Source organism: Rhinolophus sinicus, chromosome 16 (genome assembly GCF_057876585.1).
Source record: "Rhinolophus sinicus isolate RSI-liver-muscle chromosome 16, RSI-T2T, whole genome shotgun sequence".
Classification (NCBI taxonomy): Eukaryota; Metazoa; Chordata; class Mammalia; order Chiroptera; family Rhinolophidae; genus Rhinolophus; species Rhinolophus sinicus.
Genome location: NC_142516.1, coordinates 3,420,404 through 3,445,765, shown reverse-complemented (window position 1 = coordinate 3,445,765; position 25,362 = coordinate 3,420,404). Strand labels below are relative to the sequence as shown.

General features: G+C 54.7%; 3 protein-coding genes across 18 annotated transcripts in view; 1 reads left to right on the top strand and 2 right to left on the bottom strand.

The window, feature by feature from the left end:
• The window catches only part of AK8 (adenylate kinase 8), a 113,356-nt gene extending 105,881 nt beyond the window's left edge, over positions 1 to 7,475 (bottom strand). The window contains exons 1-2 of one of the 5 annotated variants that reach the window (XM_088793597.1): positions 7,303 to 7,475; positions 4,812 to 4,896 (exon numbers count right to left, since the gene is read on the bottom strand). In XM_088793597.1, the coding sequence (XP_088649723.1) occupies positions 4,812 to 4,896; positions 7,303 to 7,386 (169 nt within the window). In that variant the 5' untranslated portion in view covers positions 7,387 to 7,475. Of the gene's footprint in view, positions 1 to 4,811; positions 4,897 to 6,960; positions 7,280 to 7,302 lie in introns of those variants that run through there. The other 4 variants (XM_088793596.1, XM_088793595.1, XM_019728912.3 and 1 more) reach the window with 4 other exon arrangements.
• A 67-nt stretch (positions 7,476 to 7,542) lies between these two features.
• Positions 7,543 to 17,736, top strand: SPACA9 (sperm acrosome associated 9). 5 transcript variants are annotated; one of them, XM_019728920.3, is made up of 5 exons: positions 7,954 to 8,206; positions 13,202 to 13,382; positions 15,801 to 16,003; positions 16,655 to 16,799; positions 17,667 to 17,736. In XM_019728920.3, exons 2-5 carry the CDS (start codon positions 13,239 to 13,241, stop codon positions 17,676 to 17,678), a joined length of 504 nt encoding a protein of 167 aa, XP_019584479.1. In that variant the 5' UTR covers positions 7,954 to 8,206; positions 13,202 to 13,238; the 3' UTR covers positions 17,679 to 17,736. The 5 variants fall into 5 exon arrangements, with proteins under 5 accessions (XP_088649726.1, XP_019584478.3, XP_019584476.3 ...); XM_088793600.1 differs by lacking the exon at positions 7,954 to 8,206 and adding an exon at positions 7,543 to 7,695 and having other exon boundaries at positions 16,655 to 17,736; XM_019728919.3 differs by lacking the exon at positions 7,954 to 8,206 and adding an exon at positions 7,702 to 7,886 and having other exon boundaries at positions 16,655 to 17,736.
• Positions 17,737 to 18,662: 926 nt separating this feature from the next.
• TSC1 (TSC complex subunit 1) overlaps positions 18,663 to 25,362 on the bottom strand; it is a 43,030-nt gene continuing 36,330 nt past the window's right edge. For all 8 annotated transcript variants that reach the window (XM_019728923.3, XM_074331243.2, XM_019728922.3 and 5 more), the window contains exons 21-23: positions 24,683 to 24,870; positions 24,436 to 24,597; positions 18,663 to 24,004 (exon numbers count right to left, since the gene is read on the bottom strand). In XM_019728923.3, coding sequence (XP_019584482.2) covers positions 23,482 to 24,004; positions 24,436 to 24,597; positions 24,683 to 24,870 — 873 coding nt within the window. In that variant the 3' untranslated portion in view covers positions 18,663 to 23,481. The remainder of the gene's footprint in view (positions 24,005 to 24,435; positions 24,598 to 24,682; positions 24,871 to 25,362) is intronic.

The window sequence follows — 25,362 nt, the reverse complement described above, 5'->3', positions numbered from 1 at the left end:
CCGAGGACGGGGTGGGCCAGGGGCACCTCCTGCCACCTGGCCAACGGCCGGGACACGCGCGACACCCCAGCGCGGCACACGTCTGCACACACTCCTCTCCTCTCAAGGCTCGGCTGCGCTGCATCCTGCCCTCCTCAGTGTGGCGGCCTCAGCTTCCAGTTTTCTTCTGGCCAAAGGGCTCCGTGTCCCTTTCTGTCCTCTTGGACCCGGAGGGGCACGACCTCCATAGCAGGCTGGGATGTGTCCTGCTCATGCGAACAGCCTCGCCTCGCTGGGGACCCCGAACACAACCCGGAAGCCCTGAGCAATCCTCTCCCTGACCTGGAGCTTCCTCTTCCCTCCTGAGGATGTTTTCCATGTTCCTACCTTGGCACCTGTCATCTCCGCGTCAAGAATGCCCTCCTCACCCCAAACCAGCCTCACCCACCCGGCCCCACTGGCTTCCTTCCCAGCTCGTGACCCAGAGGCTGGCTGCTGCCTACGGGCCGCCTTGGGAAGGTTTGTGCCGCAGCTGGGCGGCGGGGGGAGCACTATGCCCGACCGAATGGACGGCAGGCTCCCTGGAGGCAGTGACCAAGTCTCCTCCTTTCCAGCCGCCAGTACAGCAAGGAGCCCTGCACAGAGCAGGACCTGCAGTGGCCTCCTCGGCTGTCCCCTCCCTTTCTGTGGTCACTGAGGTTTTGTCACCTTTGTCACCACCATTACTACCTCCAGACAAAGATGCCCTCTGCCACTTGGCATTCTTGGGTACATCTTGCAGGAACCAGATGCAGCCGAGTGGAGTGGAGGGGGGGGTGTTTATTCAAAGGCCAGCGTGGCTCACAGAATCCTGCACAGGCAGGAACCAGGCCCGGGGCCACCGCACCGGGAACAATGCCCCAAGTAAGGCCACCGAGTGGTGCAGGGGGCGTAGCACCGATGCACTGGGTACCAGACACTGCAGCCGGTGCTGTAATGACACTCACGTATGTGGGCTAGGGGCTGCCATCAGTCATGCCAACACTGTCACTAGGAGCCAGGCTCTGCAGGGTGGCCAGGGATAGCGTCTCCCAGACCACGTCCAGGGTCTGGGCTCACCTGGCCGGGGAAGCTCAGGACACAAGTCCAGGGAAGGCATTTCAGCTGCTGGGCCGGGAGCCAGGGCAGCGACTCCCGGCCATGCTCTGCAGGACCTTGAACCTGGGGCAGCGCCTTCCGGGCTCCCAACCTGGATGAGAGAAGCCACAGCAGGTGGAAAATACTGCTTACAGGGTGAGTCTGGAAATGAGGTGGCTTTGGGGACACTTGTTTGGCTAAGATGATAAGGGAAGCTTGGAGCTGGGGTGCCTTGGAAGGTTTGGGGGAGGGGTAGCGTTCGAGCAGCAGGGAGGGTGGTCGAGGGCGGAAGGGCCTCGTGCACTGAAGCAAACAGCTTACTCAGACATGAGAAGAAGGCCTGTTTGCCAAAGCCAGAGTGAGGGCGCAATGGGGGACAGGGTCTGGCTCGTGTGCCCATCTCCCGGCCACCTCTCTAAACACAGGCCTCCACCGAAGTTCCTCAGAACCTGGGCTGGACCCAACAGGGCTGAGGGCCTGCAGAACCCAAGGAGAAGGGAGACGCACCTCTGCGAGTGCGGTCAGGGAATGACACCCAAGTCACACATTCGTCCTGACCAAGTGACAGGGTTCAAAGGCTACTGGGGAACCCCTCCCGCTTCCGGGCTCCTGTAAGTGGCACCCAAATTGTACACAGCTGTGGAAATGCTTTAAAAGGGGAACGTCCACGGCCTCCCCCCACAATTTCTCGCACACATTTATGTGTTTAATTTCAGTTTCTTAAAATCTAACACCTTGAAACTCCAGCCCTGCTCATGAGTAATTATTTATAAACAGTGTCATAAAGGCTGCTTGACTGCCAAGAGTAATCAACTTCTTCAAACCACTTCAAAGGAAATCAAAAAACCTTTCCATCCACAGATTCTTTTGAGGTTTAACTAGGAGCATGATTTAAAATTCACAAGAAAACCCTTAGGTATTGGAGTTCTAATACACAGCTTTCTTGGACAAACGTTTGATAAAAAACGAAACATACCATTATACACAGCGTCGCCTGCTCTAATATTGCCCAGGGCTACTGTAAATGCTCACTTTGTACTAAATCTGCTTTTCTCGCGGTGAAGGGGCTGCCAGCCTAAGTGCGGGTGGCTCCCCTGGTTCCCTGTGTGCTTGCTCGCTCACCGGGAGGAGTCTGGAACCCCTCTCCCTCTGCACCAGCCACTGGGCCTGTCGCTGTGAAGCCCGGACCACCCAACACCCATGCCCAGGAAGCAGAGGGTCGAGAGCTGGCTTCAGGTAACAAAGGCCACTGCGTGACTCGACAGAGGTGTGACAATCTAACCCAGGGCAGGGGAAATGCTCGCTGAGTGACAGGGGACCTCTCCGTGCTTGCTGTCCGACTTCTAGAACACATGGGGGTTGGGCTAAACCGTTTCCAGCTTGCCCCCACTCCTAGAAAAATCACAAAAGTGTGGTCCTCTCCGCTGCCTCCCCTCCACCTTCTCGTTTTTGCTTCACTTGTAGGTGGAGGGTGGGGCACGGGGAAGAAACCCACAGATATCCCTCTGTTCTTTTCACTTAAGTGGGGCTTGAGCCAAAGGGCCAAGATGCTCCAACGTCCATAAAAGCTCTCAGCCAAAGGCCTGAGAGTGTGGGGACAGATCAGCACCCCAATGACTCTGCTCCGTGACAGAGCATGTGGCCCACACCTCGCCTCCTCTATCCAAGAGGACGAGTAGGAGGCCGGCCCCAGCTGGAGCTGACCCAATCAGGTCCAGATGCTTCAGCCAACTTGAGAGCAGCAGAGTGGGGTAACGTGGAGAAAGGGGCCAAGGCTCCATGGAGGGCAGCTTTGGAAAGCCATGAGACCCGTGAGTGAATGGGGCGCTGAGGAGGGTGGCGGGAGGTAGTGAAGGGCGCGTGGAGGCGGCCGCACTGCGTCCAAAGCAGAAAAATGAGGTTTGAATTGAAACACTCTGGTGAAGTGGATAGTTTGACACTGAAAATGATATCTGCACACAGAGGAGCAAGATCAAAACATAAAGCTGGAACTGGTCTCAGATACTAGGCTCTTGAATTTCCAGCCAGGCAGACTGGCTAAGCTCCGAGGTTCAAGGTGAACACAAAGCACATACACCCCTAATCAAGATGTTTCAAACCAGCAGTGAGGTGCCATCACAACGCTACTTGGGGTTCAAAGTTATATTTTTGTCAAGTGCAATTTTAATTTCAAAAGATCGCATTAAGCTTTTCCCAGGTGGAAGCTCTGACATCGCCCCACCTGAAGCTCTGAGTGAGTGTCGGGGCCCTGCCATTTCCACAGCCCACTCGTGTCTGAGGCATCCTTCCCGTGGCTGTCGCCGACCAGTCACCAGGGACCATGCCAGAGCTTCGTCACCTCCATCTCAGTCTGTCTGGTAACCAAACATGCCCATTTTATGAATGAGGAAACCGAGGCCAAGAATGCAGAGCCCTCTCACCATTTCTTTCCATGTTCACAAGTTGAACATGGGCGGAAATGCTCCCAGCAGCCCTCACACAGCAGAGCCCCAGGGCAGGGGGTTTGGGAGGCTGGGGGGGTGGGGTGGGAGGTAGGGAGTAAGTAGTGCCGTGTGCAGCAGGCCCGCCAGGAAGAAAGGAAGGTGACTTAACACCCACCCTGCAGAACAGGAGACCCTCCTACCCGCATGAACCAGAGACTGCAGGCCTCTTAAAAGGGCCTTTGTGGGGCAAAGTGAATCACAGCAAGAAGCAGAAAGGCAGGGTGATGGCTTGAGAAGGTGTCCTCCTGGGACCCCTGGGGTCACGGCTCTGTGCCCACTGGGGCTTACGGGCTCACAATCAATGTCCATTCTCAATTCTGGCCAACTAGAGGCTCAGAAAAAGGCACTGCTGGGGCTCTCTTTGGACCACCTTGCGGAGGTCTGTGAAACTGTGAAATGGCTCCTCCACGCTCTGCACCAAGCCTGACCCTGCATGGGGGCTGCAGGCAGAGCTCCCAGAAAAGGCCAGGTGCAGCAGGGCTCCCCTGGGGGGGAGGGAGCTCTCCTCTCTCTCACTGATTTTTTAAACTACTTAGTGTCCTTTCTCATCTCGGGCTTCTGAGCCCCACCACTGGCATGTCAGCTCTCCATCCCTCTCAGCTGCACCAAGCGCTCATTTCACTGGTGCCTGGTAGCTCCTTCAAAGTGGTTAGTGCTCCAATGAAAGAAACATCAAAGCTCCGAGAGCCCAGTTCTCCTGGCAGCTCCTGGGATGCGATGACCCTCCGCCACGTGGCAAATCCCGTGGAAGGGAGCCACTTCTCCCCACTCCCTGGTTTTGGGCTCTGGCTTTGGGTCCGGCTGACCTGCACTCGGGCCAAGATGTGGGGAGCTCTGGAACTCATTAACGGGCACTGATAATGAGACCATCAGGAAAATCCAAACGCTGCCTGTCTAGGTAGACCAGAAACCAAATTTACACCTGACAAGTGGAGTGATCACAGAGCTCAAACCCAACAGGCAACATCAGATGGGACGTGCGAAAGCATTAATAATTGATTCCTGGGCCATTCTGAGGTTTCCATTTTCATAACTTGGCAAGAGAATTTTTATTAGCTGTGCTAATAAGAAATTAAGGCATTTTTCAATTAACCACCACCCCAAGTTGTCAAAACCCCTGCCCACCCTGTTCTACACCCTTTCAGACACAGGAGGGCAGAGTGGGTCACAGCTGTTCCCAGGAGAAGGGGGCGCCCCCCCCCCCCCCCCCCCCCCCCCCCCCCCCGCGCTCACCATTATCGTTGTTTCGCTGTAAGTAATCAATCATGAACGGGATGGGCTCCTCGGGCCGGTGGATCAGTAGTTGCTCCAGCATGTTCTGTGGGCACAGGGCAGACACCCAGGTGGTTAACACCTGCAGGGGCACCCATGACCCCGAGCTCAGGTGGCCCAGGACCCGGTCACTATGGGGCCTCATCACTGCACCTCACTAATATACCTTCAACTTGGGACCTAGCACCTGCCCCGGCTGGCAGCTGCTTGCGTCCCATGAGCACAGGCATGAGGGAGGGGCCGTGTAGAACTGCTGGGGAGGCCGCTGGAGGGACCATGCCCCTGACTCAGTCAGTCCAGGGCCTGCTCCCCTCCGTCCCTTTGTGCTTCCCAGACCAGCCTTCTCTCTCTGGGTTCCTTCTCGTGTACCCCGGAGCCTTAGCAAACGCTGCTCCCTCATCTTGGACTGGGTTTCCTCAGTCCTCAGGTCTCAATGGAAAAAAGCCTTCCTGATCACACTCACTAGGTAAATCCTGCCACTTGCGCCTGCAGCCCGTGAGTACCTGCTACTGCCTTGCCCCTGTCCCAGTGCCTGGCACAATCACAGTAGGTGTCCAGTGCAGATGTCTGCTGGGGGACATGGCCCTCACTGCTACCAGTGTCCCTCCAGAGTGGGACAGAATATTTACCAGCCAAATATCTAACTAGTCCTGGGATAGCCCGGCCATTTCATTCCAAGAGAAAGAGCTTCCATGGTTCCAGAACAAAAGGCACAGAAGTGAACCAGGTAGCTGAGAGGAGCTGGGCTGGTACAAAAGGGCACCCTTTCACCCTAGGGACAAGCAGGGAGGGGCTTTAGCCCTGGGAGGGCAGAGGGAGTGTGGGGCAGTAAAAAGAGCACTGAACTGTACGAAGTCCTAGCCCCGCTCTGTGAATCTCACCAGCAAGCCCCTTCCCTTCTCTGGGCCTCAGCTTCCCCACCTGTTAAATGGCACGGTTGGATGAGGTCGTTGGTCATATATCACTGGTGAGATGGTGTGAGATGATTTTAGATGGTTCACAGATGAATATTCTTAATTTCACTTTTAAATAGTTGTATATTGAATGTGTGTATTAGAAAAATACATCAAATCTATGATTTCAAGGATACCGTTTAGGACGAAGCAGAATAAGTTACTCAATTTTTAAAAAGTGAGTTGATTTAAAGAAATAATGAGGTTAAAATGGCAACGTGGTGGTAGTTACATGAATCTATACCGGTGATAAAATTTCATAGAAACATATACACACACAAAAAAATGAGTGCAGGTAAAAATGGCTGAAATCCAATGAAAGCCTATAGTCTTAGTTAAGTCTTGTACCAACGTCAGGGTCCCGGTTTTCACAATGTACTAATTATGTTAGATGTTATTACTGGGGGGACTTGGGGGAAAGACACACCAGAACATCAGACTATTTTTGTAGCATTCTGTGGGTCTGAAATTATTTTAAAATGAAAAGTGTAAAAAGCAGAAATGGTAAACCAACCAACCAAACAAACAAAAACCATGAAGGGAACACACAAATGACTGCAGACGGGAAATACTGGACTAAACGTTTTCTGGGCCTGCTCCTTCCAGCAAGCACTATGAGAACCGCCTGGTTCTCTAGAGCAGACCACAGTGCCCCTAGGAGCTCCCCCATCCCACTCACCACCCATTTTCTCTACTTTGATTGGCCACTCAGTTTTATAAATTTTTCTCTCTTTTCCTCTATCAGTTAACACTTTCCAAAAGAAACATGTTTGCTAGAGAGATGATGCCTGTGGGAGTGGGGCAGAGCCCGAGGAGCAGACAAATGCTCTGGAAGCTGGGCTCCTGGGTCCCCCTGGCCCTCAGAACCTCTGAGAGGATAGACAGCTCCTGAAAGCCTTTACCTCTAGGTGCAGAAGGGACACCAGCAGAACACCTGGGGTGGGGCTCTGCCTAAGGTCACACAGGGAATGGGGGCCAGTCAGGTCAGGAACCCAGGAGGAGAGCTTGGGAGCTCCTGGCTCCAAGGAGGAAGAGCCAGGGGAGAAATGCTGCTGTCCAGACCACAGGGCTGCTGTCTCAGGAGGAGGCCATCTCAGAGGATGGGGACGCCACCTTGAACACGGACACTCCCCAGCTCTGAAACCAACACTACAGACCTCCGGGGAATTGTCCGCGCCGCCTGAGACCCCTGGAGAGCACCAATTGCATCCGGCATTTCACAGACGGGGGAACTGAGAAAAGGGAGGAACTTGCTCCAGGCCATCCAGCCGGCTGGTGCGGAGCCAGGACCAAATCCTGGTCAGGACAGCCTGCCCCTCGGAGTGAGGGATGTTTCGGGGTCACGGGGCTAGAGGAGTCAGACTCCCCAAGTTAGGCAATCTCGTGGGTTAACAAACGTGGCCCCCAGCTGCAAGATCACCGGCGCGCACCCTGGCACCGCGACAGAGGTTCCCCGGCCGCCGCCCAGTGTCGCGACAGGGCGGGGCTGCCCGGGTCACCTGCATCATCTCGAAGATGTGGTTCGCCTCCCCGTACTGGGGCATTTCCGAGGGGATGCGGTGCGGGGCTGTGGTGGCGTCCATGCTACCACTGCGCAGGGCGGCCGTTCCCTGGTGACCGCCGTCGCTAGGGGCGCCGCTCCTTTACGTCATCAGCGCGCGCCGCCCCTAGTGACCGCGGTCGCTAGGGGCGCCACTCCTTACGTCATCAGCGCGTGCCGAGCCCAACCGCCCTCCGGGGCGGCTGGCTCCCCGCCTGGGCCCGGCTCCTCGGCCGGCGCGCCGCCTGGGACAAGTGGTCTCCCACCCCTCCCTCGCTGTCCCTCCTGCGCCTCTCAGCGGGGCGCCACAGGTCACTTCCAGCTGTTGCCTACTAGGAACAGACGTGCCCCGGTAGGGGCCCCCCTCTGTGCTGAGACACCCGACAACACCCCGAGGGCACGTCGGCCCCCGGAGAGGGCGGGAGGCGGATCCTGCTTCTGGTTCCGCCAACACGCCCTGGCCCGGGCGTTAGGAGTTCCGTGGGCCAGCCCCGGCTCCTCTCTCTGGGCCTCAGTTTCCCCATCTTTAAATGAAGAATAGAGGTAGGAGAATATATTTGATGAGGGAGTGGGCGTCCATGGGGCCGACCGGAGGGCCGACGACACCTGGAAACCCACGGCCTAATTCGCAGCTTCTGGCCTTTGGACACCCCTCTGCTGGCTCCCGGGGTGGGGCGGGGCTGCCACGTGACCCGGTTACTATGGCACCTGCGGTAACAATCAGACCCCGCCCCTTCTCACGCCAACTTCCCCACACCGAGCCCTGCGAAGGGCCTCCCCGCCCCTCTTGGGCCCCAGACACCCACGGAGGCGCACCAGCTTCAGGGAGTTCTGTGAGTGAAGGCCGCTCTAGGACACGCAAGGTTAAAGCCCCGCGTTCGGAAACCGGGTGGGGGTGGGGGGGTGGAACAGAGAGTGCAAGGGACCGCCGCTGCTGCCCCGGGAGGACGAGGGGATTGGGGTGGGACGTGGCGGGTGTCGTTTTCATCCCCAGTGGGACGAGAGCAGCCAGGTGTCGGACGCAACTGAATTGGGAGCCGTAGGTCTCGCTGCCATTCTTAGCAGGAGCTACCGTTTTTGAGCTCTCGTGCATTCAACTGTGGTGTTTGTGTCCATTACGGAGCGGGAATGTGGCGTCGTCAGTACAGATTGCCCAGAGTTCGAATCCTGGCTGCACTCTGACTAGCTGTGTGAGCCTGCCGTGTGCCTTCCTTTCCTCCCCTGTGAAGTGGGGTTATGGAAGGATGTCATGAGTTAACATAGCTGAAGTATCAGACAGTAACTGGCATCTAGTAAGGGCACAGTACATAGGGGCTACTATTATTATCATATTTAATCTTTGCACCAACTCAGAAATACGTACCTTCATTCCCATTTTACAGATGAAAATTTGGAGGATCAGAATGGTGAAAAATAGTTGGATGAGTGACTTTGGGCAAGTCATTTCCCCTTTCTGGGCCCCTTTCCTCATTAGTTGTTGATCACAAAGCGTTAGAATCCAAAAGCCCCTTGGAGAGCCTCTAATCCAGACTCCCTCATTTTATAGATGGATAAACTGAGGCCCAGAAAGGAGGAAATTCTTGGCCAAGATCACTTGTTCATCCAAGGCAGAGCCAGGACTGGAACTAGGTGTTCTGACTCCTGGGAAAAGCCTTTCCCCCAGACACCAGCCCAGAGACACGCCCCCCAACAGTAAAAGGCGGAGTTCTGCCTCCCCCTCAGAACTGCTTCCTCAAAGCCGCAAACCTTGGTAGGCTTGTCAAACCCAACTGCAAAGACAGCTGGGGAAAGAAAAGCAAGCTGCCTCCCCCGGAACAAAGAACACAACCACCAAGCCTGCAGTTTGCACTGGAGAGGCTCAGTTTGCTTCCTGGACGGTTCTGAAATGACTTGCCTCCTCCTCGTTTATTTTAAGCCCCAGGCGCTTTTCATACCGCGATTGAATGTTCTTTAGCAGCCTGGAAAACTACAAATCAATTACAGCCGAAAACCCATTGGGTAATCATTTTTTCTGTCCTCCTCCCCCAGACCGAGGAGTGCTCCACCCTATGCCTTTCATCCCAACTAATTTGGCTGCAGTGACTCTGGTTCAAGGGACGATCACTTTGGATAGCTTATTACAGCTCTTCTCACGACATTCCATGTCACTAGGATCAAGGCCCGAGTCAGTTTTTCTCTCGGGGGCTCTTGGGGCCACCAGCATAGGTAGGGCTGTATCCCTGGAGAACTTGGCAGCCCCAGGAGGGTAGCAGGGAGCCAGGCATACGGGGCAGCCTCTGAATCCTAGTCCTCATTGTTTTGGGATGGGGGACAGAAAAGTCTCATGGGAGTGGAAGCAAGGTCCAGGGGTCCTGCTAGTATGACCCCGAGGAGCACAGCTTTGCAGGCCCTTGGGTCACCCAACCCCCCAGCAGTCAAGCTATCTGGCGTGTTTGTCTCCGGACCATCACAGAGGGAAGGAAGGAGATAACTTAAGAGCCCAGACTTTATAAAGTCAGGCAGAGGTGAAAGAGAAACCCTGGCTTGCCCACTTCCTGGCTGGGTGATCTCAGCTTCATCCTCTGTCATGTGGGGATAATTGTGGGTTCATAGGGCTGGTGGTAATGCGTGTCCACGGTTTTCCCAGAGCCCCATCAAGTAACCTGCTGTAGGCAGGATTGGGTGAGCTAATCAGGTTCTCGTTGAGGCAGGAGCACGGCTCGCTCCGCTCCACACCCACCCACCTCCTGCCAGTGGCCCTCTTGCAGACTGTAGCCCCTTGTCCCTGAGGTCCCATCCCACATCCCTGCTGCATTTCCTCTTGCGCTGTGCCCTATCTAAACCGCGTTTCATTCACTTATGCCTCTTGTCCGCCTTCCACTCAAAAGACAGTTCCTCCAGGGTATGGAACCTTGTCTGTTTTGTTCAGTGTCATGTAGCCCAGCACCCTGAATAGGTCTGGCACGTGGTAGGCACTGCAGTGTGAATGAATGAACGAGTGAATGAATGCATGAAGTGCTTTCACCTCCTTGGCTTAGACGCCTTCAGGGCTTCCTCTCAGAGCTTTGCCTGACACCTGGTGTCACTCAGTCTCACCCGTCTGTTGCTTTCTGCACTTGCTCACAATATTCCCACATCTCCACCTCCCAATCTGTAGCCCAGCGTTCCTCCAGCCCCCCCAACCCCCCCTTCTCTACCTCTCCAAAGCCTGCTTTCAAACCTTCCCTCCTCCAGGAGGTTAAGCCCTCAGCAGCCTCTGCTTCTTTTGGGGTGCACACCATACCCGTGTGGCATTCCACCAGCATCACATGTGCACTGTTTAATAATCGCAGTGGCTTTGATTGCTCTGAGAACCAGGCACTGCCGCGTTCTGGGCTCTGAGCTCCACACCTTCCACCTGCTGTCTCACGCAATGCACGTTAGGACTCTGGGGCTCGGAGGATGAGCAGCTCGCCAAGGCCAGCAAGAAGTGGTTGGAGAAGGCTCTGAACCTAGGACTATGTGACTCCAGAGTTCAGGTTCTTAACCACCAACCACAGCTCTGAGCACGACCCCAGGCACCCACCTATGTGCTGCACTCTAGGTTTCAATTCCTGAGTCATTTGTAAGCCCTGATCCCCACTGGGATGAGGCAGTTTGCCTCAGTGCAAAGGGGGTGCCCCAAACCTCAGTCATCAAGATATGTAATGTGTTAATGCTGTATTTTCAAAAATCAGAATTAATGCCTAAAGTCCATTTAGAATAAAATACCACAAGTTTTAAAAAGACAGGGTATTACTGACTTTCCCTTCCGCCTCAGGCTCCAATATGGCAAGACGCAGTCCATCCGTCTTTCTTTAAAATTCTGCCACATTGTTCTTTGTGGACTTTTTGGGTTAACTTTTATTTTTTTTTAAGTAGTGCATTAAATATTCTTACCTATCTCAATTGCTGAGTTTTCTGGCGCGTCTTAAATTTTGCACCGAGGTGAGTGCCTCACTTGCCTCACCCTAGTCTAGGCCCGGGTGAGCCTGACACCAGGGTACGTGCAACAGAAAACGCGGTGCCCTAAGTGTCCCATGGGCCATTTCTGCTTCCAGGAGGGCGGTGGGGGAAACCTCAGCTGGATACAGCAGGTGTTCAACAAACAGTGGGCTCCTACCACCTCCCCACAACCCCAGCTCCCTTCCCGGCTTGCCCACTTCAGATGGGGGTGGTGGGGTAGGGAGGCTGAGTAGGGAGGAGGTTGAGCTGGAAGGAGGCCGCCCACCTGCCTGGCCCTGGACCGGGCCAGTCCCCAGGGAAGCTGCCCTGCTCTGTTGGCAAACAGGCGCTATGGCTCCCAGGAGCAGCCTTAGGACTCTGCCACTGAAGTAAGTGAGCTCCATTATATTTACAGTCAACCCACTCAGGTTTATGGGGCGCAATTGTCAGGGTCCCTTCTGGCCCAGCTCTTTTATGGCAACCTGGCTGTGTCTCAGCCCAGGACTTGTATTCCGTCTCCCCAGCCCTCCCCAAGTTCTCTGATTTGCCACTCCCATCAAGTCCTGGAGGCCACCGTCTGGTCTGTTCCCCTTGCGTTTCCTTTCATCCCCCTGATGCCAGTTCTTCTTGTCACGGAGACACCCTCCCTGGCCCCAGCCCTGCTCTGGGCTCAGGGAGCTGAGGGACACACAACAGAAAGAAATGCCTCCCAGTTCCATCCTGTTCTCATTCTCCGCCTGGGACCTGCCAGGAAGCCTGGATGTGGCCTTCCCCACCCGTCCTTGCCAAGTATTCTGGCCCCTTCCCCTCGCAGCCTCTGGCTTGGACCTCGCCCCCCTCAGCACAGCCTCCTCTGACCGCCCTTCCCCCTTATGGGGGGGGGGGTGTCCAAGCCTGCACTCCATGCATGCTGGTGCCTGAGGTGTGGGGGCAGCCAGCTGGGGCAGCTCCAGGACACTGTTTAGACTGCACCTAGGGGGCTCCGGCACAAGCTTGCTGTGACACCCAGCCCCCGGGAAGTTAAGGGGAATTGACCTGCTGGGATCCCACCAGCTCTAACATTCCATAAATCTGTGACCGGGAGTATTTTGCGTGTGCTTGGCAAACTTATGGTGTCACGGAGGGCAGAACCCATAGCTTCTCTGCTCCCAGAGGAGATTCTAGACCAGTTGTGGACCGCCGGACTCATACTGAGACAATCTGTGAGGCACCAAAGAAGAGTACTCCCAATGGTGTCCCTGTTTCCAATCAGGGTCATCCTGCAATTAACAGGGGAAGGCAGGGAGGAGTGGCCAGCGACGAAGCCCCCCCAGGAAGGGGCAAACCTGAAATCAGAGCCCCTTCCCCAAATGCAGCTATGTCTTCTCAGACTGGATGGTCCAGAACAGACTCATCCCCTGCTTGGCCCACCAGAAAGAATCCCACCAACTGCAGAGTGGCAGGTGTTTTAAAACAATTTGGTCCAAGCTGATAAAATCAAATTTTACATGTCGTGGCACATTTCTTGATCCCAGCTTTTGCTGACACCACAGGGAGGCCCTCGAGAGGGTGTGTGTGTGTGTGTGTGTGTTAAATACAGAGAATATATTGGCCACCGTGGAGGGAAGTAAGTCCTATTTTATGGCAGAGAATGTGTCCTTGGAGGATAAATGGCTTGGGTCAGGCTCAGCTCTGTCATGGATAGCCTGGGGGAGCTTGAGCAAGTGTGTGGCCTTCTAGGGCTTCTTTCCCTCCTCTGCAAAAGAGATGACAACAGTCCCTGACCCCTTCTACCCCCCCCCCCACCCCAGGATTGCAGGGAGCCACTTAGTGCAACGCTCCACCAAAAGGGGCCGTGGGGGGCGTCCTGTTGACTCCAGAGCCGGGTCTGTGGTCCGGGCCCTGGGGCCTCAGCGCTCTGCTCTTCCTCCCCACAGACCCCTCTTCTCCTGTAAGTGACCACTGAGCAAGACAATGAACGAGGTGAAAGAGTCTCTTCGAAACCTCGAACAGAAGTACAAGCTCTTCCAGCAGCAACAGTTCACTTTCATCGCGGCACTGGAGCATTGCAGGGAGACCGCCCACGACAAGATCCGGCCAATCACCAGCATTGAACAGGTCGAGCCTCCGGGCAGGTGGGAGGGGCGCGGGGGGACGGGGCGGGGGGCGGGGCGGGGGTTGGGGGCGGGCCGGGATCTCCCGGACCTGCCAGACCCAGAGATGCCTGGGCAGCACCAGGCCCTGTCCCTTGCCTGCAAGATTAAAAAAACAAAACAGGCCCAGAGAGGGGAAGCACGATTCTGCCAGAATCAGGACTCGGATCTTACCTGGTGGAAAGAGCCAGGCACGTGGGAGTGAATAACAAAGTGGTGAAAAACATGGACTCAAGACTCAGCCGCCAGGGCTTAAGTCCCAGCTCTACCCCAGGCCACCTCTGCCCTTGGGCCAGTGATTTGCCTCTCTACACCTCAGTTTCCTCATCTGTCAAGTGAGAAGGGCAGCACACACCTCCCTGGGGCTGAGTGCGGATTAAATGAGGTCAACGGAGGAACACGCACAGCCCGTGTCCCACCAGCCGTATAGGCAGGCCCCAGGCTGAGTACTGGGGATATATTGAGGGACAGACGCATAGGGCCCAGCCGTGGATTCCACTGGGGTTCGAGAAACTCAGCATGCCAACCACACTGACGTTTCCTTGTAACCTGTGTCTCCTCGTGGATTAGCTGCTGTGTCAGTTTGTTCTGCAGGAGTCAGAGGACTCAGCACCCAGCCGGCCTTCCAGGAAGTCACGGGCACACACGCAGGCCCCACCCCACCCCACCCGTGGAGAACAGCAACCCTTCCTGGCAGCACCCTTTCAAAATTTGTTTTTCTAATTTTTATAAAAATTTTTCCCAGTTTTTTAACTTGAAAACTTCTAAACCTATGGAAAACGAACACCCATGTAAACTTCACCTAGATACACCAATTTGTAATAAGTGGCCAGGTCTCCACGCTCTCTCCAGACACACACCCTCTTTCCCCTGAACTATTTGAAAGTAAATTGGCTGTGGCCTTTTCAGCCCCTCCTCCAAAGGCTCAGACGTCCAAAGGCACTGGACAGGCTTTCACTATCAGGAAGGAGCACCGCCACCTCTGCTCACAATACTGGTACTTGGCTGCGGAGTGAGCCCAGATCCTCCAAGCATAAGGGTGTGGCCCTCTTCCCTGAGGTTCCGCGAAGTCTCTCGGGCCAGCGGCCCCACATTCTGCCTCCCCATCTGAAGTGTTGACTCTCAAGCCTCACCCTGCCCTCCCTGGACCAGATGCATCCAACGTTACCCGCACACACACCGGGTAGCCCGGCGACGCTGCCCTGTTGTAGTTACACCACAGTGCAGGCCCCTGGGCCGCGTGCATGGAGGGCGGGCATGCGCAGTGGGTGCGAAGCCGCTCCCTCTCCTTCCCACCCCCCTTGCAAAGCTACTGTACTTTGGAAGGAACCACTTTGGATTGCTTGGGAAGACATTCCCTGGCAACAAAAAGGCAACCGGTGGCAGCAGGGAAACCCTGGTCCAGACTTAGAACTTTATGGGTGATGGGGGGGGGGGGGTAGTGACGCCCCTTCCGGCGGACGGTGGAGGGTAAGAGAACCATGTGACTGGGAGAGGCGTCGGGAATCCTGCCTGGACCCGAGCCACATCCTCCACAGCACAAGGTCAACCCCCGCTCTTGGCCGACCTCAGACCCAGAGGCATTGGGCGGCACTGACCCGGGAAGGACCCCCACTGCTTCCCGGGGAAAGGAGTTGGAAGTAGATCAGCACGTTAAGCAAGTTTCCCTAGTTCCCCGGCCACAGCACACGTCGGAGCTTTACTGTGGTTTTGGCATTTAAGCGCTTCGTCCTCCCAGAGGAGATGTTTGTCTGTGGAATGAGGTAGAGACTTTTTCTTCCTCCTATGGATAATCATTTCCCCCCGCTCCACTGACTGACGTGGCCCCCCTTTGTCTGCCTTGGACACACAGGACAATAGTGCTAGTTCCTTCTGCTTGCTCCTCAGCCCGGGTGGCCTCACCGAGCAGTCCTCTAAGCAGGACAGGTGCCTGAAAAGTCGGGGACCAGCCCTCCTTGCTTTAGGCATCGACTTAGGTGTATGGGGACTGGTGACAGGTACCGGCTCAGAGCCGCTTTGCTGGGTGTGCAATCCAGCTGCATCACTTCCGGTGGTGCCCAAGGCGGTGACGTCACCTCTCTGAGCCTCCGCATTCACCTGTGAAAGGAGGATTTGAAAGCTACCCAGCGTATGGGGTGTAGGTGAGCATGAAGTGAGATAGGCCTGCAAAGCATTTCGCGTGGCACCCGGGACACTTGATGGCGTTAGGTCTACGTAGCGGTCTGTACATTGAAATGCACCAACGTTACTGGCATCTTGACTCTGAGAGGCTGGAACAGGCAGGGTGGGGGGTGCTCTGAATGTTTGTTTGCCCCAGGGAGCAGACAGGCCGCGGCTGGCACCGCCCAGCTGACGTCACACTGACGTCACACGGTTTCTGCAGGTACAGAGCTACGCGGATCACCACTGCAACAACGCCACAGACCGGCGCATCCTGCTCATGTTTCTGGACACGTGCGCCGAGCTGAACAAGCTCTGCCAGTGCTTCGAGGCCCTGCACTCGGGCACGCCGGTCACTAATAACCTCCTCGAGAAATGCAAAACGCTCGTGAGCCAGAGCAACGACCTGAGCAGCCTGCGAGCCAAGTGAGTCCCTCTGGCCCTGCCCCGTGAGGCCTCGGCACCTGCGGCATTTGCGCAGCGGGGAGGGGGCGGAGGCTCCTCTGCGACTGGACTGGGGAAGCCGCTGGACGGTCCTAGGCCCGCTGGTCTGTTGGAATGACTGACCCCACAAAACGCGTTAGTGAAAACCAGGGCTCCTGAGGGCACAGACCCTGGCCCTGGAGCGGGGAGGGGCTCATAGAGCAGTGGTTCCCAGAAGCCCACAAAGCAGCGGGGTGTCTGGCGCCAGTGGGGTTCCCTACTTCGGAGCCCCAGGGAATTCACAGCACAAAGTGCCACGTTCTCAAGGAAGCTGTTTACTATTCTGGCAAGAAACGTTGAGGGGACTAACAGCATGTTTTTGAGCAATGACAGCAGGTTTCCACAGCCCCTCGTCCAGGTTTCCACACACCTTTTGCACCAGGGTTACCTGGGGCCCTTGACCCCTAAACCTGCCCACCCACAGTGTCCGGAACAGGGAGGCTGGCACGTGCAGCCACAGTTGTGAAACCTCCCCACGGGATTCAATGTGTGGTCAGGAGGAGGGCTCCCTGCCCAACGTCTGGAAGTCGCATGCCAAAGCGTGGCGAGTCCCCGCAGTGGGGACTCACCCGGCCCCCTCTCGCTGCCCTGCAGATACCCTCACGACGTGGTGAACCACCTCAGCTGTGACGAGGCCAGGAACCACTACGGAGGCGTGGTCAGCCTCATCCCCCTCATCCTGGACTTAATGAAAGAATGGGTGGCCCACTCGGAGAAGCTGCCCCGTAAAGTGCTGCACGTGAGTGAGCCCGAGGCACGCCGGGAAGCCACCGCGGGAACCGCTGGCCCCTCCCAGACCGCTGGCCCCTCCCAGACCGCAGACACCCGGCCTAGGTCACGAAAACACCAGTGTAGGCAGCTTAGAAAAGACAAGCTCCAACCTGGGGGGAGAGACAGAGGCTGTCCAAAACCTCCCTGGAGACCACCTGGTGGGAAACTGTAACTCAAGACCAGTGACGTGCTCACGGCCGGTGCCACCCCGTGGGGCGCCTTTACTAAACTTGGTCTCCACGGGTCCATCCATTTTCATTGGCACCACAGCCCCTGCCACTCGTCAACCCCAAAGGGGCCACCCAGCGTATTACTGAGAACCTCTCTCCTTCTCCTGCTTCAACTTATAACTTTTCTCGCCTCTAAGCAGCAGGCTCTGTGCCCATGAAGAGGGTGTTGGGGAGGCTGGGAACGAGCTACGGCACTGCCTGCCTGGCCCAGGTCCCCTTCGAGCTCCCACCACCACTCTGCCAGGCTCGCCCGGTGCAGGCCCAGCTTTCCAGGCGGAGCCATCCAGCCGGAGGCGGCCGCAGCGGCAGCGGTGGGCAAGGCGCACGTGTGTAGGAGACGGCTGCTCCCACTGCGTGGGCCGCTGCGGCTCCGCACGGCACGATCCTCAGTGCGAGCAGGTCTCCGCACCCCATCCCAAGAGGACCAGGCGCCTCTCCTGTCCTGTACTTGCGACCGGGACACTGAGAACAACTCCGGTCGTGTGGCTCCTGTACAAGGACGATTCCCTGGTTTTCACAGCCTAAGTGAGGCCCAGGATTGTAAGATGTGCCACTGGCTTCTGAGCTTGCCAGTACTGTCTGACCTTTGGTTTTTCCCTCCACAGGGGGCGCCTTAGCTTCTGTACTCTTGCTTCTTCCGGGGCGACAGTCAAGAATAAAAGTATTCTACCACCATTGCCTGGCTTGGTTTCCTGGGATGTATCCCTTAGAGAAAAGCACATGTATCCTAAGACATCAGAGGCCACTGGGCAGCCGCCTCACCGCGAAACCACTAGCACAGAGCAGCCACTTCGGGCAGGAGTATGCCGGGCTCCAGAAAGTTCGCTTCGAAAGTCCTGGCCAAGACCCACAGGAAGGGGCGCAGTAACCCCTCGTGTGTGAGACCTACTCAGATGAGTGCCTGGATTTTCCAGACAATTCCTAACTGCCACCTCTGTCTGAGTCTTTGAATCAAAGCTTTTCCCATCCTTCAAAGGAGCTGAGTTTACCAATTTCCGGGGAATAACTGAAAACCACATTGCAAATGGCACTCTTTGTGTCGAGTTCTTTCCCAGTGCATCCCCAGCAAGAGATGGGAGGCTAGGGTGGTCCAGCAATCACGTAGAGATAGGGTCCTGCCTTCTTCCAAACACCTGACAGCACCTGGGAGGTGCTGGCTGCTGGCTGCACCTGTTCCTTCTCACAAAACCTCTGGCAAGGCTCACAGTCAGTCAGCTCTCAACAAGTTCAGTGTCACTTGGGCTGTATTAAACCCATCGCGCTGGCCAACCCCTAGGAACACAAGCGCGCACGAATAGTAAGGCTGGATGGCAGTGCAGACCCGGCAGCCGCCTGCTTTTGAGAGCTTTTTGGAAGGCAGGAGCCAAGTCACCTTTCCCACACCACCAGGACACTCTTTGGGGAAAGGGCATGAATTTGCGGCAGATCAATCTGGCTGTTTGCCAGATGTTTTGGCAGAACAAAAAGGATCTTAGAGACTAAAGCCAGGTTCCACACCAACCCACCCAGACCCTGAGGTTTTTCCATCTTGGACCAGTCCCAACTCTGCCCAAAAGCCCCTCAGAGGCTAACAGGAGTCACTTCATGGCAACACAGCAGAGTAGTGCAAAACGATAAATTTTTATTTGTTCACAGTTAAACACAAGCAACTGCCTTGACATTTGAGAACATTCTAAGGACAGCAAACCCTCGTGATTCCAATCCCCACTCACTAAGATTGTACCATTTTCTCTTGCAGTTCATGTTTATGGCATCTTACGTGGATCATGTGACATGCTTTCAAGATTGAGGCAGGAAGGTTTCAACTTTCTGACAAGAGATGACTTTTTAAAATTGAACTAAAAGCAGTCAGTTTAAAAATTCTGTTTTTCACTGATGGGACCCCTTTAAACTGCAAGTTAGCCAGCTACACTTGATCCATGATTAAGAACTCAATTTGTCAGCGAAATCTGTTCCTCCATAATAATGTCCTCATGGTCCACAGACGTCTTCCGAAGTGATCACTGATTCTTCCTAGTGCAAAACGCTGGCTGCCTCCTTGATAAGCCCGAGTGTCTGCTGTGCCGAGCAGCGTCGTACCCTCTGTCCAAACACTGTATGGGGGGGAGGAGGTTGGTCTGGGAGGGTCTCAAACTCTCAGGGGTCTCCTCTAAAATGGTCCAATAGCCTACTGAGCCCAGAGGAAGGACAATTTTGTGGCACCGGGAAGGTAAGTGGGGGAGAAAGGTCCTCTGCCTTCATTAACTCGTTTCAAGGCCAAAAGCAGTCGTGGGCTCAGGTGCCCATGCAGCCACAGCCACCCTTCTCAGACGGGCATGTACAGACTGCAGAAAAGACGGGAACACCGCTCTCCCTGGGCGTGTCAGAGTCATGGACAGGGAAATGAGCCACCAGGGACAAGGGTCACAGCAGCAGCCTAAGGGCCAGGCCCCAACCTCAACTGGTTCTGTCATCCTAGAGAAAAGCTTAATCAAGTGCAATCAGTTCCTTTGCATGGGGAGGGGGCGGGGCAGAGAGGGCAGAGGCGTGTGTCACAGAACTCTGGATGTAAACAGATACACAAACATCTTCAGACCGAAACCTTTTCCAATACCCACTGCTGGTCAGTTTTAAAGCATGTACCTCAAAGAGTGAAAATACAGCAGAGTAAGATGTGCTGATGGGTCATTCCACAAAAGTCAGCCCTCTCCCCCATGGGAGACATGCTCCTGGGTGCGACCGGGCTTCTCTGAGTCTCTGCACGAGGCAGGGGCACAGCCCCTGAGTGCAGCTCCGGGCGGAGCCTTCACTCTGCCCACACCATCCTTAACACCTGTTCACACTTCCTACCACCTTAGTGCTCTCGCTTAGGAAAACTACGCGGTACTTTCTTTCATTCGTTCTTCAGTGACTTCTTTCTGGCTTCAAGTGGTATGTTCTAGTATTTGGTGAAATTCACATTGGCTAATCACAGCACACTGTTACATTCTCTACACAGAAACACCCACTGCTCTGTGGCCCAGCTCACAGATCCTCTCATCGCCACGACTGTTTTATTCATTCTCTTCTAGACAACTGCTAGTTTGCTCTTACTCGACAAAAACACCGGAAACTCCACGAGCTGCTACAAGTGGGGACGGCCCAGAGCCTGCAGCTTTGTTTCCTGTTGTCCTATCTGCCCAGTAGGGTGCTGGCCTCTCTGGCCGCGGTGGCCTGCTGGGCTACTTTTTCCAATTGTCAGTGGCTTTCCAGGACCTTGTCCTGGATTCTAACAGTTTACCTTTTAAGAAGAGTTTGAACTATTTCCCCCTAAAGACAGTACATATATTCTGGCTCACAAAGTAGCTTATCTAGCATTTCTCTCTCCACTCACAGAGCCTAATAAGAGCCTTCAGCAGCTTATTCCCCAAGGTTAGGCAGTTTTCCCTCCTGGAAAACTGCTGACAAACCCAGGGAGGTCACGTCTGCCCAGCCGCCTTCTGAGGCTGGTCATCTCATCTCCAAGGAGAACTCTTAAAAACCTCTTGACCCAAGAAATGGCCTTTATCTCCTACCTTTGGATTTCAGCCAGTTTTCTGATTTCTGACCAGGTATTTCTTCCATCTCATAGTAACAGTTTTGATAGACGTTAGGGCAGAACCTTGTCAAAGCTTTTTTGTAAATCCATGAAAGTTCTGTCTGCTACAGATCCATGTGCTAACTGAGCTGTAGCAGGTTCAGGAACTCACCTGCTGTGGAGACCACGCTGCCATCTTCCTTCCCTCCCCCCCTCCCCCCACCCCCACATGATACTGTAGTGCTCCTCTTAGAAACAAATTCCATGCTGCCCAAGAAGCAGACTCGTCTTCTCAGGGTCTGTGCCGCCCTGTTAGTGTCAGGTGGGGATCAGGATTTGCCCCCCCACTGAGGCAGGCGGGTGCCCAGAGTGACTGATAGAGGTCCCCCAGCCCTAACACATCAGCGCCGCACCGCCCGGGACCCCAACTGTCTGATGCCTTTGGCCTGCCTGTTCCCAGGCCGGAATTCTCTCAGGACCTTCCTCTACTGTCACTTCTCCATCCTTAAAAACGCTTGCTGCAGCACAATCAGGTGACCCGTGGACTCTTGGCAGGTTTATCAATTTCAAAACCAAACAAACCTGACTATTGATTCGAGTCCTTTGCAACAGAAAAGCCGCCATTTTCAGGCTGGGTAACTTCAACATGGCTCCAGGTCTCGACCCCCCAGCCTGGGCTGAATGCAGCCCATGGCCTCTTACAACCCAAAGGAATCTGAGTGCAGTGCCTCTGGGCAGCTGTGGAGGCAAAGCTGAGCGAGTGGACAGCCCAGGCCGGAGGTGCCCCGGCTGCAGGCCCCAAGCCCTGCCGGGGGCCCGCGAGCTCAGCCGGGCCGCAGTCCACTCACCCCGCCGCCCTTCTGACCTATACCTGCACCATCTGCCTGTTTTTAAAAATGTTTGCTTTCTTTACATTGGCCTCCTTGCCCTTGTCAGTTAGAGAAAAGGCTCCGATTAAATCGCCTGGTGTCACGTTCTGTGGCAGAGCTCCTGGGCGTGGGGAGGGTTCAGCTTCTAGAACCGCTTTCAATGGTCATCCTGTAACATTTTTCTTTCCTTTCTGAATTTGTCTGTTTTCGTTTTCTAAACCTGAACTAGGAAACTGGAACACATCCGACTTGAAGCTTTCCTTTGGACAAAGCTGAGTTAAACGTGTGGTGTTACTAACACCCTCCCTGGGACATCCAGCGGTCACTGCCGGCACAGTGCGAGGCTGCGAGCAGGTGGGCACACACCCCCTCAGGCTGGGAATAGGTCAGCCAGGCCTGCAATCCTGTCCCAAGGAGGACCTCTGTCCCACGCCACGGTGACACTGTCTCTCGTGATCTGGCTCCTTTGGGTTAAGATGCCAGACTATTTATTGCCACACTTTAAAAAAGAGACTTCGACCCTGACCTGCTGGAAGCTTCCATATGCAGTAAGATTTCGTACCATTAGTTTCTTTTCCCTCTTCATGGCTGAACCCTTCTATACTTTTAACGAAAGAAGAGAAAGAGAACAACCAAGTTCATTGGCTCTTTCCTACCAGTCTCTCCTTGCCTCAGCTGGAACACCAGGCAAGAATTCTTCGGCTTCTAGCACTTATTTAAGGAGCACGTGCTGAGTCCCGATTCTCTGCCACCACCAATGTTCTGACTGGTGTCACCTCTGAGCCCAGTGGGTCCCCATCAGCCAGCCTGTGGCAACAACACTCTCCAGGACTCTGCCTTAAAATGCTCTGCCATCACTAACGTGCGGGAGGGTAGCAGCAATCAGGCTCCCTGGAGTCGGCCCCTGAAAATCAGAACTGTTGTGACAAAGCTGACACCTTTTGGTGGCCTAGAACCTACTAGAGTGAGGCGACTCTTAACAGCCTGAGAACAATGGTCATAGAAACTGAGAAGAGACTCTTTGGACCTTCCAAGCCATCCTGCTGCAGCGTCACAAAGAAGCTGACACCAACGGGAGGCGTGTGGGAGCGCCGAGGCACAGAACAGACTTAGCCAGCACCCCTGCCTGGAGGACCAGGTCCTCACCCATGAGTGCAGTGCCCCTCGGCCAATGGCTCCCATCACCACCCTGCCATCCACCCTGCCTTCCACCCTGCAGGGAGCAGGCTTCCCACCCACACACCAGCCTGAGGTCGGAACAGTACCAGCGTTCGAGCAAACACCAAATAAATAAGAGGTAGTGGGGAGGGGATAAGCATTCCCAAAGGGGAGGGTGGTCTCCACAGTGCCAGCTCCAGACTTTCCAAACAACGGACGCCTGTTCACATAGAACTTTCTAGGAAGCTTACGAGAACCGCCAAAAGAACGTAAGGGTGACCAAACCATTGTTTTTCCAGACCTGCTGCTTTACATGCTAAACTTCAGAACCAAAAGCAGCAAAGAAATCTCATGGAAAAGCTTCCACGTGAAGGGGGGCAGCTTTGCATGCTACGTCCTCCTGGAAAAGGAGAAAAGCAGACTTACCTGCAGTACCCCCAATCATCTGGGCTCACGGGGAGCCAACCCAGTTATCTGAGCTTCAGGAGAGAGTGGTGTGTTAGACTCAGAGATTAAATTTGGCCTCATATTGCACTGGTTCAAAGGACGCGACCATTTGGGGGGGAAAGGAAGAAAATAAAACTACTGAGGAATGCAAACTGGCCCTCGGATTAGTACACACTGCTAGGTAAATGAGAGAGAGGTTTGGGGGTGGGTTGAGGGGAAGGTTAAGAGGCATTTCAATGCCAGATCCAAAAACCGTTCCGCATTCAGTCAACTGTCAAAAGGACCTCCATCCCATTTCCACTGCGTGAGCTCGCCACTCAAACCCTGGAAACAGGAAAGCTTTGAAACGTGCGTCCACACCTCCTGTTCTATGTCAGCAATACGCAAGTTAACACTGAAGGGCCAGCAGCCTTAGCTGTGTTCATGATGGGTCTCGTTGTAGTCCATGATACGGAGCTGTCCAACACTGTCCGGGGTGGGGGGGGACGGGTGTGGGCCGTCCACGGTCAAGGCAGGCTTGGCTTCCACGCCCACGTCTTTGCCCAGTTCTGTCTTAAGGGCCTCAGGAAGGCTACTGATGGTCACGCCGTCCTCATCGCACTGGCTCTCACTCTTATTCCGAAATAACTCTCGTGCCTTCATGCCCAGGAAGCTTTTGGAACTGGGAAGTGAGCCGACAGTCGCAGGGATGCTGGAAGACGGCTCGCCCATGGCCGACTCCCACCGACTGCTGAACGGGCCCGCCCTCTGACTGGGGGGCTTCTCGGGGGTGGAAAGCTCACTGCTGCTACTGCTGCTGCCGCCACCGCCTCTACTCCCACTGCTGCCCCGGGTGATGCCAGGCCTGGGGGGCTTGGCCTCCCCGTTGTGGCCAGATGCCTCTTCACTGTGCCCTGTTACGGAATCCGAGCAGCCGTCATTACAACAGTCGAGCCTGTAAGAAATCCAGGGAGGAGAAAAGCAGGTGGTGATTGCAGCGCCCGGGTCTGGGAGGCGTGGGGTTGCACGGACGCTCGCTCACACTGACACTGGACTCTGCCAGCCTGCTCTGTGTGTTATCACAGAAGACTCGAGCATGAGCTCCCACCAGGAGAGCCTACGACTAGGGACAGCACATGGCAATCTGAAATACGGATGCGCCCTGTAACCACATCGAGTGATTCGGGGCCAAGGAAGAAGGAACATGGGCCGATCACGGGGCATTCTGAGGAGCTTGGGGTGGCTCTGAAACGGTGGGAGCTGCGAGCTGCGGCCCTGTCTGAGCGGCTGTCACTGCTCCCATGTCCCAGCTCCTGAGCAGGCCCTGCTCTGTGAGTGGCAGCTCAATGAGAAAGAAGGCCCTTGATGCCAACTCTTTGTTCCTACCTTTCTTCTGCCGCTTCAGCTGCTTCTGTTTTTTCTTCTTCAAGTTTTCTCAGGAGGCCATCTTTCTCCAACCTGCCGTATAAGTCTAAGACCTCCAATTCAAACACTTGGGTAATCCTTTTCTGAGCCTCATACCTGCTCTCTGCAGCCTGCAGCTGTCCTCTGAAAGATACAGACACCCAGAGTGTGGGCAATTCCACCTCACAAAGAACACCTCACTGCAGAGAGCTTCCCCGATGGCAGTTACCTTGCCTGGAGTTTCACATCCTCTAAATACTTCTTCTGTTCCAAAAGAAGGTGGTCTTTCTTGGCCAGATGAGATTCCAGTTCCAAAATCCTTTTTTGAGAGGTGTCGAGCCTCTGATTCTGCTGGAGAACATGGCTTCTGTTTTTTTCTAGTTCTTTCCGATACGCAGCTTTCATCATTTCCACTTCCTAAAAAAGGGACTGAAGTTAGTACTTTCAGAAAATGAACATGCCATATCCATTCTGAAAAACCCAGATAATAAGCACTAAGAAGGTACTTTAGAATACTGCTAGTGGAAATATAAACCAGTACAACTTTCTGGAAAGTGAGCTGGCGGTAAGTATTAACCTAGTAATGCTTCCTGAGGTCTATCCCTGAGGAAATGATTTGAAACCTGAAAAGATACTTTGGCACAAAAACTTATCATAGCGTATTTAGAAGAGTATTTAGAAGAGCAATAAAAAGCTACAAATACTGTTCGACCTGACGTCAAGGAAACAAGTAAACTAAAGTACACCTTGTAAGTTTTTTAAAAAATGATACATATCAGTAAAAAGAGAAAAAAGCAGACTACAACACCCTGTGACTAGATGATCAACTATGTAAACATACCCGTTCACGTGACAGTACGCCAATGTCCCACTGTACCTTGGGCACAGTGCATTTATTGTGGGCCATTT